Consider the following 11,206-nt stretch of genomic DNA (forward strand, 5'->3'; position numbering starts at 1 on the left):
ATAATTCAGATGGTAACAAAACCTAACCTAAACAAATCCCGGAATATCTTTCGCACACAGAACCAAAACATTTGTCAGGGCAGGCTGCATCACAAATATTGCCATAGTAACCAGCATCACATTCTAAAATGCAAAATTGTCATCGTAAATATTTGTTGTTTATTTCACTACATTTTTTCCATTTACAAATATTAACAATGAACATATGTCATCTTCAATGATATTATTAAAGGGTGACTGTAGCAGATTGGTCATGAATGCTCTCACATCTTATCACAAGACCTCCACCTTTGGATTTCAAATTTGAATCCCATATGGAGTAATTGCTAGGTAATGACCTGGGGACATTTTTTCCTCCTGGAATTTCAGGTTTCCTTCATCTCCTAAACCTAGCAGTCCTTAAATGAAACTGGCTTTTACTGGGTTATTAAACGAAACAACCGCAATCTTTTCCAGTGTTGAAACAAATATAAACTGTGTACATGTGGCTTTTTTAATACACTTTCATGATATATGTAAATTTATTTTTTAAATCCAATACATATCAGAAATAATTTATAAGATTACCTGTGCACACACCATCAAGCTGATGGCATACGTTATTCAAGCAATTAGACGGGCATGACGACGTACACCTATTGCCATAAAATCCCGAAACGCACTCTGTCACAGGGAAAAAAAGTGTTTATGTTTATTTTCAGTTCAAACTACATAATTTTACATAAATAGAAGGCAACGTTTTGGTAACATTCAGTCTTCAGAAAATAATACATAATTCTTTAATGCCATTTTAGCACCTTTTTCAACGCGAGGGATAGCTGCAATATTGCTGCTAGCTCTAAGGACATTTTTTGATGTAGTCTTTCGACCTAAAAGCATAGTAGGCCGGATACATATATTCGTTCTAAGCGACAAAATGGTTCTTTGAAGAGAACCAAAAATTTAATACAATACGTATACACAATCCGCCATCCTGAGTGTATGTATGAAATATTTCACCCTACATGCGTAAATGTACTTACCTAAACACAATCCGTCATCCTGATTGCATGTTTTAGCCAGACAGTTGCTAGGACATGCTGTATCACATTGGATACCGTAATATCCGGCACTGCATGCTATAATATCAAAGCAATATATATATATATATATTGTTTTTCTCAATTGTCGCATATTCTCAAAAAAGATGATTGAGCTTTGGTTTTATTAGTTCAACATCCTATTAACAGGCATTATTTGGAATTATTTTGCCAGTCCATCGTCTCGTATATGGGCCGTTAAGAACTTCATAATAAATTCGGAATTTATACATTAAAATGTCTTTTTATCTAAAATAACGAAGATCGGTGTAAGTTTTATGGGATTTAGATTTTGTGAAAATTGAATTTCACACATGAAATCAACCACTGCAAAAATAAAAAACTAAAACTGAAAACATGAACCATATACGTATACAAATACAAAAAAACTTGCTATTATGAAAATACCTGAACATTTCCCACCGTTCTGTGAACACGCGAGAGTTGCACATTTAACTGAACACGACAAGCTACACGTGTCTCCATAGTAACCGTCGTAACAAGCTGAAATGACAAAAATATAGAATGTGATAAAATGAGAACATGTTTTCGCTAAAACAGTTTTTCAATATATGCCGTCGCTAGCTATCAATAGATAATTTTACATCAACAAATTGTTCCTTAATAGTATCTTACTTAAACATAAGAAAATGATAATATTTGTGCGAAGTCAAATTATGTCCTTTATGTTTGTGACGCGTTTTGTAATAATTACTGATTTCTTTTTATTTAAGTTGCATTGTGTGGCCTTGTGTTTTAATGTGCCTTATCTGGGCGATGAAATATAGGTATTATTTTGTTTATTCATTATTTATTGTAAACTTTTATATTTGATGAATTATACTGTGACAATTATTCAAATGGCCAGAAAAGCATGTATGATGCCATATTAACATTAGTTACAACACAGAGTTTATGCAATATAAAATTCTGGTATTTTATCCCTATATATATCAAGATGGAGACATATCTGCAGAAATCACAGTACAATTACCATGAATGGTGGTGAATATAATAATAAAAGATCTTCTTGAGTAGTCACTATGATAATTACGACACATATAGTAATATGTTATTTCTTTTTCAAAAAGAAAATATTGATGCTGAAACGTGAGCCTATTAAAATAAATATACCCGAACAAAATCCGTCATATTGGCCACATGTAGAATCTTGGCAGTTGGCAGGACATAATGAGCCACATGTACTGCCATAAAATCCGGAATAACATCCTGAAAACAATAGTAAAGATTGCATCGATATTGGTCATTGCTAACAAATGTGTATTTAACTGAATTGTTGGTAATAAATGAAGGAACATTCCATAAACTATCCTTTCTTTTCAAATCAATATGACAGAAATTTAAATAAAGTAATTATGTATGTGTTTTATTTAATTTCACAGTGAAATATAATTTTTATGGTGGAAACATGGTAGGTATTGTTCACCCAAGTAAAAAGATAAGTTTTGGTTTCAATCTGATAACAGCATGTAAGTGAATGTATAGTTTATGCGGGAAGGCTTTATCTTTGAAATATCAAACCAAAAATATGATGTTATGTGTATCATTCCTATTTTTCCTTTTTTACTTGTAGTATAAATGTGAATATTCTAGTTGATTTTCGTCGAAATTTGTCCCAAATATGTGGAAATAAAGAAGTAAATAAGAAACAACTTAAGGTGTGTAAACATGTATCGCGGAAGATTGAAGTACATGAGTAAATGTATTAAATACAAAATTCATTGTTTCTTGATGACTAACTGTTACATTTTCTATCATGAGGGGATTTTTTTAAATATTTTATTTGTGGTTTGGACTCATGAAAAGATATCAAAGTTTTACTCCGCTCTATAACTATAACTGGTATTCATTCATATACAAAAAATATCAACCAAAAACCAAACCTCCACAAGTTCCCGTGTATTGCTCACATTCGCCGTTTAGACAATTGTCTGAACAAGCCGAATCGCATCCAGCGCCATAGTAACCACTAGAGCAAGCTAAAAATGAAACAAAAGATCTACGAGTGTCATCTATACAATGCTATTAATTACAAATATACAAAACATTACAATAAATTACAATACTACAGTCTACTATTACAGAAAAGTTGTATGCAATCCTATGGTTCTTGTTATGATATCTTCGCTTGAATTTAATCACAACACACATCTATCCATACTTACGGCTGCAATAACCTGTGCTTTTGTCACATGATACACTACATCCAGAAGAACATGGCGTGCAATAGACACCATAGTAACCATCGAAACATACTGCAAATAAATAAACAATTCCAGTTACATTTGTTAGCTATATGTAGCTATTTTGTTAGACAATACACGCAATAGTAGCCATCGACTTGTAATGAAAATAAACAATCAATATCCGTTATATTTTTAGATATATGTTTGCATATATCAAAGTATTTTTTTCACAAAGTATTGTTCTTTTTGCGAGTAAGAAATGGTCATACTTCATTAAGAAAATATGAAATTGGGGATTTTCTTTCCAATGGGTTTATGGAACCTGCACAGAAAATATTTGACACACCTCCATCGCATTGCCCGGTTGCTTGGTTACATGTTCCCGTACTACAGCCGATTGAGCACAACTGATCGCACGTGCTTCCGTGGAAACCATCAATACAGGCTAAATCATTAAACCAAAAACAAATCAAGTTTAAAAAGAACTGATATAACACAGCATCAACGCCAACTGCATTTGTGTCACCAGATATGAATTCTAGAACAAGCATTTATATAAAAAGGATGGCTCATAAAATACGGTATTTCATCGCTCCGGGGCATGTATCACATAGACAGATTGATTATTTATATATTTCAGTGGGAAAATTACATTGAAATTCTGTATGCAGTTCATCGAATATGTATTCACATACATCACTTTTACATCTTCTCCGTACTTCTTTGGTATTATATACTGATGTCAATCACTGATTACAAGAAGTATAGAAGTACAGAAGTATCGTCATACAAATGCTACCTCAACATGTATCCCGACATAAGTTTCATTTGCTTACCTGAACATTCACCCGTATTTATATCACAGGTACTGCCGATACAGTTGGATGAACAAGAGTCACAGATTGTACCCGACTTAAATGTTCCATCGGCACAGTCTGAAAGAGGAGCATGATGACAATATACTATTTGTGCACAGGCATATAGCACGTCACAGCTTATTGTGCAAGACATTATTTCATGAAAATCACAACGGTTTGTGTGTGATTGAGAAAGTCCCAACGTTAATGTTTTCTGTCATGTCTTCGGTTTAGTATTCTATTGTATATTACACCTGGCTAAGGCGCTAATGGAAATCAAATACCTGAAATTTGACATGTTCGAATCAAATTATTGCTAACATTTTTGCTGCATTTTCGAAGTTACCACGAAGGTTTTAAACGTATTCATTCTGTTTTATAGGGAATATCATATTACGCAAATGAAACATTTACACGAAATACAAATAAAACGTCTGTATTTACGCGTGGTAACATTTCACCTTATCTATTGTTTCAACATCAGATACAAGCATACAAGATGTCGGGCCACAATGTGTTATGGCGGGCAGCGAGCGCACTGACCACCGTGGAATTTTCTAGCCATATTTCAGAGATAGCAACTTCTCAACATTTCATAAGAACTTATTTCATACTGACATATCTGCAATGTACTTTGTCCCTTTAAGTAATAAACAAACCAAAGTCACTTTAGAGACTGATTAACAGTCATACGAACCGTGATTACCAAATATCATTCTTAATTATGGAAGCAAAATCACGTGTTCTTGATTTGTTTAAATTTCAATTCGATTATAAAACTTAATTGATAAGACTTAATTATTTCCCTTCGTGGTAAAGATACGCACATGTACATTGTCCATTCGTTGGGTCGCAAAGGCTGTATACGCACGATGAGTCACAATACTGATCACAGGTACCAGTACCATATCTTCCAACCGGACATCCTGACATAAAACAAAAATAACAAATTATCAAAATTGTGTTATCAGATGATTTGTGTGACAATGGAAAAGAAAAGCAGAAAGAAATAGGTAGAGAAATGTTGACATGTCTGTTTTGCGAAATACGCTTAAGGGATACATCATTATTTTGTCCCTTGTTGAAATCTCGAGTTGAGGGTAATAAAACAGTTCGTTTTTATATCGTACTGAAAGCCACAATTACATTCACTTTTAAGTTATAACAGCAAACTTAACGAACAAAGAGTAAGCCGCTCTCAACTTTATGTATAGTTTAAAATAGTGTGTAGAAACATTCGTTGGTCACGAGGTTATTATAGAACCCATAATATGATAACAACGAAAAGTATTTAAAGCTTTTGTTCCATTGAGCCAAACCAGCAAAATGTCCCATTCGAAATATCATGAAAACATTACATTTCTATTCAAGAACTTAACGATGTTATTCCACTGGAGCTACGTTTTTTCAAAGTGTTTTTTTTAATTATGTGTGAACGTTGAAAAATATTCGTTAATTTCGCAGATATTTGTATAATGTTAGTAAAACTGACACAACCAGTGCTTTCTTTAAAACCAAATGATAATATACATTCAACCCATTCTGTTCGCTCAGAATAACAGCATATATCACCCAGTACCCGAAGTTTTGAAGATCAGAATATCTCATTTGTAACTATTTTTTCACAAATTAAAAGCTTTATACAAAAAAATATGAACAGTATTTTTTTTTTATTTTACCAGCATAAACGCACAAATGTTGCTCTTTAGGAACAATATTTTTTATAAAAAAAACCTCTCTAGATGAATGTTAAATCACTAGTGAATATCCTTATATAAGTTTTGAAACGTGTGCCCAATTCCATTGTATATATCAAATACAATATAAAATGTTAAGATGAAATGTTCTACCCTAATTGTTACCACTGAACTCACCATATACCTCTACCTCACATATTTCCAGTACAGCGCTAAAGGAGTACCAATTATAGGCCCTTGAGCTGCGTTCGACGTAAACGCCCAGATATCGAGCACTCCCCGTACAAGATGTTATTGAGGGCGCTAAGTCAACTGCGCTTATGGTAGATACGGTGTCTTCATAACATGGCGAAAGTATTGAGGTAGAATTTGAAATATATATCTCATAACCTCCGAACCGCGATTTCTGCTGGTTGGTGTTAGGCTCATCTGAAAAAAGACAACGAGAGAATGGCCGTTGTACATTGTACGTATAAGAGCCTAATATATATATATGTAGACATATGAAATTATATCTTAACTATGTAGCGACAGCATACAATGTAATGAAGACAGTTACTTCCAATCAAAAGGCATCTACATTATAGGAAAAAAATATTTTGCTGACTCCAACAATGGGCTTTGCAAATATACTTATCCGGACAAAAAGGCCACTTCTAATCATTATAGCATTTAAAACTTAACTTTTGCTAGGGGGGAACATTTCATTTGATACCTAGTTCTGAGTGGTACAATCGCATGATTTTATATTTTCAAAATTAACAAAGAAATTAACTTAAGTCGGCCATTCATATATAGGATACAGTCAACCTCACTGCTTCGACTCAGCAGTGTTTCTATGAATGGACAGTTATAATGTAATACATGTATACAAGCAATCAAATGAAGCGAACATAGATTTTTATATAGCGTACAATTCGGTTAGGAACAAACTCAATACAAACAAAGGCAAACTTATGGCCTTGAAGGTTTCGGATGTAAATTTTTCCCCATTATGAATTTTCCAAATTTTATCAAAAATTTGATTTGCAACAAACAAACAGGTGAAACAGCTTTTTTTCAAATGTGAATATAGAATAAGTACGATAATCTAATAGAGTCGCAAAAGTGATGAACTTATTTCATTTCATCTTACATGTATGCTTCACGTCATCGTCCTAATTACCACACAGTAGTTGACTGTATCATACGTCATACAGTATAACAGCCAAATGAACCACAATGTAAGCAGAGATTTACGTAGGAACTCCAGCAGTTATTTGGTCACTTCATTTTAGACCATCAATATAGATGTTCTGACGACATATGTAGTTGGAATAAAGTTTTTATTTTTGTTTTGGAATCCTATCAAAACTTCACTGAAAGTATACACAAACTTAACTATTAAACATTTAGGTAATGTAAAAACGACAGTAATAATTTTTTTACCTCTATAATAAATCTTGATACTTTCAATCACAATATTTTCATTAAAGTCCACTGCCCAATATGCCGAACTTCTGCCGTCAGTAGCTGTATGCATACAGCATCCAGAGCTGTAGCGCTGGGTAATACAACCATCTACAGCTTTGCTACTTTCTGTTCCTGTCGCATATGTGGAACTTTGCAATGTATCTTTCACAGTAGGTTCTCGACATGTGTTTACTGCAAAAAAAGATAATATCATCTTCACTGTAAAAAATGCTACAAATAAGATAAAATTAAAAAACTACACTAAAAAAACCCACTAACAATGTAACTTCGAGCTTGAGTTAGACATTTGTCGAACATATCATTCGGTCCAGATTAAAATGTGTTAATATTCCAACATAATATTCCCTGATTTTGTTTCTTGCCGTGACGTTTACATAGGAAGATAATTCTGGGTGGATATGGATTAATTCATGTTTATGTTTTTGTGGCACAGAACAATGGATAATTTTGTCATATTTCTTTTGTTTCTTCATCAAAAACACTCACAATATTTGTTTAAGGGTATGCTTGAAAGAAGAATAATCATTTAGTATAGAATATGTTCAACCAAATGAATTTGACTTTTGAAGAAAAAAACAACAGTAGCACATCTATATTTCTATTTGGGAACTAGTTATATCATTCATCCCTTCAGTGACTCAATGACTTCTTACATTTACCTATAGTTAGCTAATGTTATCTCATATAGTTTTATTTAGAAATCACAGAATTGAAAACATTTCAACGAAGTATAAAATTCAAATGGTACTTCGATTATCTAGTCCAAAGGACGGAGCGGTCATGTCGACAGTACGCATTATGATCATCGGGGCCCAGTTGTTCATAGCAGAATGATTAGCTTAATTAAAGTTTAACGACAATTTCCAAATCAAGATAAAATCATTCCTTCTGATACTAACTTAACTTGAAAGATATGATTACATATTCTGCAGCAAATGAGTAATGAAAAACTCACTAACAAAATGATTAAGCTTATCACCGTTTGAAAAGCTGGGTCCTGGTGCTGGTATGTTTTGAAAATCGTTTATGCTCGGATAAGCCAATTTTTATATAATTAATCAATTAATTGTTTTATTAAAGTGTCAAGCATCTTACGACGTAAAAACATTTCATAAAATAATACTGCATCAAATGTAAGACATGTCCAGCCAATGATGACCTTCTTAGACACAACATGTAATTACATAAAACGGAATAGTCTAAAAAGTTACATACTAAAAGATAACAAGGTAAGGCTGTCCCGAGCTATTTAAAATGATAAGTAGATAGCCACGTTATGTTATAGGATTTAAAATCTAGTAACAAAAAGTTACTTCTCCTCCTCCACACATATATTATACACCGTAGACCTTACAATCAATATGCCGTAGCGGATACGGATGCTGTTGGATGCCATCCAATTCTTCTCTAGTCGTATATATGTATTGATACACATGTTTAGAATACTAAAACATAATATATACCAAACCATTGTATATCAATGTGTATATAATGAATTTGTCACAAATGTCACTGAACGCTCGACCTCCAAGGACCTATACTAAACCTACACAAGCTAATGTGACCATAGACAAATCCGGTTTAAAGATATCTACATATTTTAGTAATAATACAATATGATTCATAATGTTTCGCTATGTTCATCATTAGGTATCTCATTCGGCCAACACCTATTACACCTAAATAATCATAGCGACGTATGTTCATGGGATTAATTACTCTTATTTAGATAAGATTTATTCTAATTCTGGACTATATCTATATCAGACACGTTAACATGCATAAAGTACATTAATATTTGTATTCATTATATCAAACTATGGTTTTTATGATATTACTGTTCCTTTATGATCGAAAAAAACACATTTTATGTTTGTTAAACTTTTTCTGAAATGTGTTAACAATAATTACTGATTCTACATGCTTAGTCCCAAATATTTAAAGTTTTGGCAGAGAAATGTTTTTTCTGCATGAACATATTAGGAACTTGCATAGGAAAATGTTTCCATGTGTCTTCCACTGTTCTGACGATCTGATGTGGTTTCCAAACTAACATGGCATTGAACCATTTTTTTAATGAAATTGACTCGTTATTTATATATTTTTTGTTTCTTCTAGCGGCAGGTATTGATAGATTCACGATTTAGATTTTGTTTCAAAGAAATGACTATTACGAGCATTATTTAAGTATTATTTTTAATACTTATGACCAAAGCGCACGAAAATCCTAACTTAAATCATGAAACTTAAATCATGAATTTAATTACTAAAAGACAGAATGCAACATTTTCGTTTGGTGGCAAAATCTACCATCAGACTATGAAATACTCATGACAGAAAACCTTCTCTATATAACCAAAATGAACTAACAATTGAATTATTGATTATATATAGATATTAAAACAATACAAATGTCACTTCTTTCACACAGTTTTGGTCTCTTGTCCATTCTCAGGTACATTGAAGTAAAAACAAATGCGGCATCATATCAAGATAGATTTTACTGGTTTTTTTTATTTCCATCTACCTTAGGTTGGCCAAAAGGTAGGAAATTTGTAAATGAAGAAACATTTGTACTTCTTAAATTGGCGGACGATTGTTTAAATATATACATATATAGATATTAACTATCACTTAACATTTTGAATAAGTATAAATGTACATTTTACTCTGTATGGCTTGTGACTTTAAATAACATAAATGTGTCTGGTACTTTTGCATTTGTTTTTAAAATAATATATGTTTAAAGTCAAAGCATTAAGGATTACATTGCAAATACACATTATTATGTATTGGAAAATGTCAACGGTCATTACAATTGATAGCTGTTAGTTATATATATATAACTGATATAGACTTGAAATGAGGGAGTAATTTACTTTTTATGAATATGCATTGTTATATTTACACTTGCTAGGCTTGTTCACTATACGCAAATACTAGCCGAGTAAGTTTACCATAACATGGTAACATTGAACTTTGAAATTGCGTATGAAAATGCTCTATGCAACGTATAGGGCTACTTTTTTTAAGGAAACACATGGCTTTGCTAACGCGCCCGATAGAATATATTCTTAGAGGAATTGCTCCATACAAGAATGGTTAACATAAAAGCGAAATCGAATCCCTATACGGTAGCAATGTTTGGTAGTTGGTAGCTATAGTGTCCTTTACCACATACTGTAAACCAACTTAATTCCTCGATTTCAAGCCTTACGACTAATTTCTATGTTATCCTGAACTCCCGACATTATATATAAATAAACAAACTTTATTTATTTTACAAAAAAAGTTATACAATTAATACAAATCACTCTCGATGCCCCGGATGTAAGCTCGCGAGCGTTGGAGGAAAGTGGAGTGCCTGGAGAAAACCCACGTGCCCCATAACTTTTTCACGTCCGTCGTGCCTAGGGTTGAACCCCGGCCGGATAGGAAATAGACGAGCGGCCTAACCGCTTAACCATCCGATACGATCATTCTATATTATATCATTATGGTCTGTTCTCTACTCCTTTAGTATGTAGCATACGTCTTAATCACATTTGTACTATTCACATTTTCTAATTGTTTTGCCAATTAGTTGTCTAGTGTATAAGTTATAATAACAGACCTATGTTTTTAATCCGAGAAATCTGGATTCATTCGCTATATTAAAAGGTCACATAATAATAAATGGATTTGAAACATAATCAAATAGTTACACCAAAGTGTATAAGATATTAAATAGTACATATTAGATAACGTATTGAACACAATACTCGCTTATAACATTACCTGAACCGTGGGAAACATCAAGAGTAGATATGACGTAAAATAATGCAAACCAGAAACCCTTTAGATCCATGCTGTATATGACATGGTTTTCAATTATAATACAATTCATGATCTAT

General features: G+C 32.6%; 1 protein-coding gene across 1 annotated transcript; it reads right to left on the minus strand.

Annotated features, from left to right (window-relative positions):
* Nucleotides 1–750: 750 nt before the first annotated feature.
* LOC138326386 (laminin subunit alpha-like) lies at nt 751–8,110 on the minus strand. Its single transcript, XM_069272495.1, has 9 exons — nt 8,062–8,110; nt 7,269–7,484; nt 6,018–6,269; nt 4,123–4,221; nt 3,633–3,731; nt 2,984–3,079; nt 1,488–1,583; nt 1,023–1,118; nt 751–869 (listed from the first exon to the last, which is right to left on the minus strand). Exons 1-9 carry the CDS (start codon nt 8,108–8,110, stop codon nt 751–753), a joined length of 1,122 nt encoding a protein of 373 aa, XP_069128596.1.
* Between the last annotated feature and the right edge of the window lie 3,096 nt (nt 8,111–11,206).

This window comes from Argopecten irradians, chromosome 6 (assembly GCF_041381155.1).
Source record: "Argopecten irradians isolate NY chromosome 6, Ai_NY, whole genome shotgun sequence".
In the NCBI taxonomy this organism is placed as follows: domain Eukaryota; kingdom Metazoa; phylum Mollusca; class Bivalvia; order Pectinida; family Pectinidae; genus Argopecten; species Argopecten irradians.

Coding starts and splice junctions, on each gene's coding strand:
- LOC138326386 (XM_069272495.1), bottom strand. CDS start 8,110: ATGCGTACTGTCGACATGACCGCTCCGTCCTTTGGACTAGATAATCGA. Junction 1,119..1,487: donor GAACGGTGGGAAATGTTCAG/GTATTTTCATAA, acceptor TTGATATTATAG/CATGCAGTGCCGGATATTAC. Junction 870..1,022: donor GGATGACGGATTGTGTTTAG/GTAAGTACATTT, acceptor CTATGCTTTTAG/GTCGAAAGACTACATCAAAA.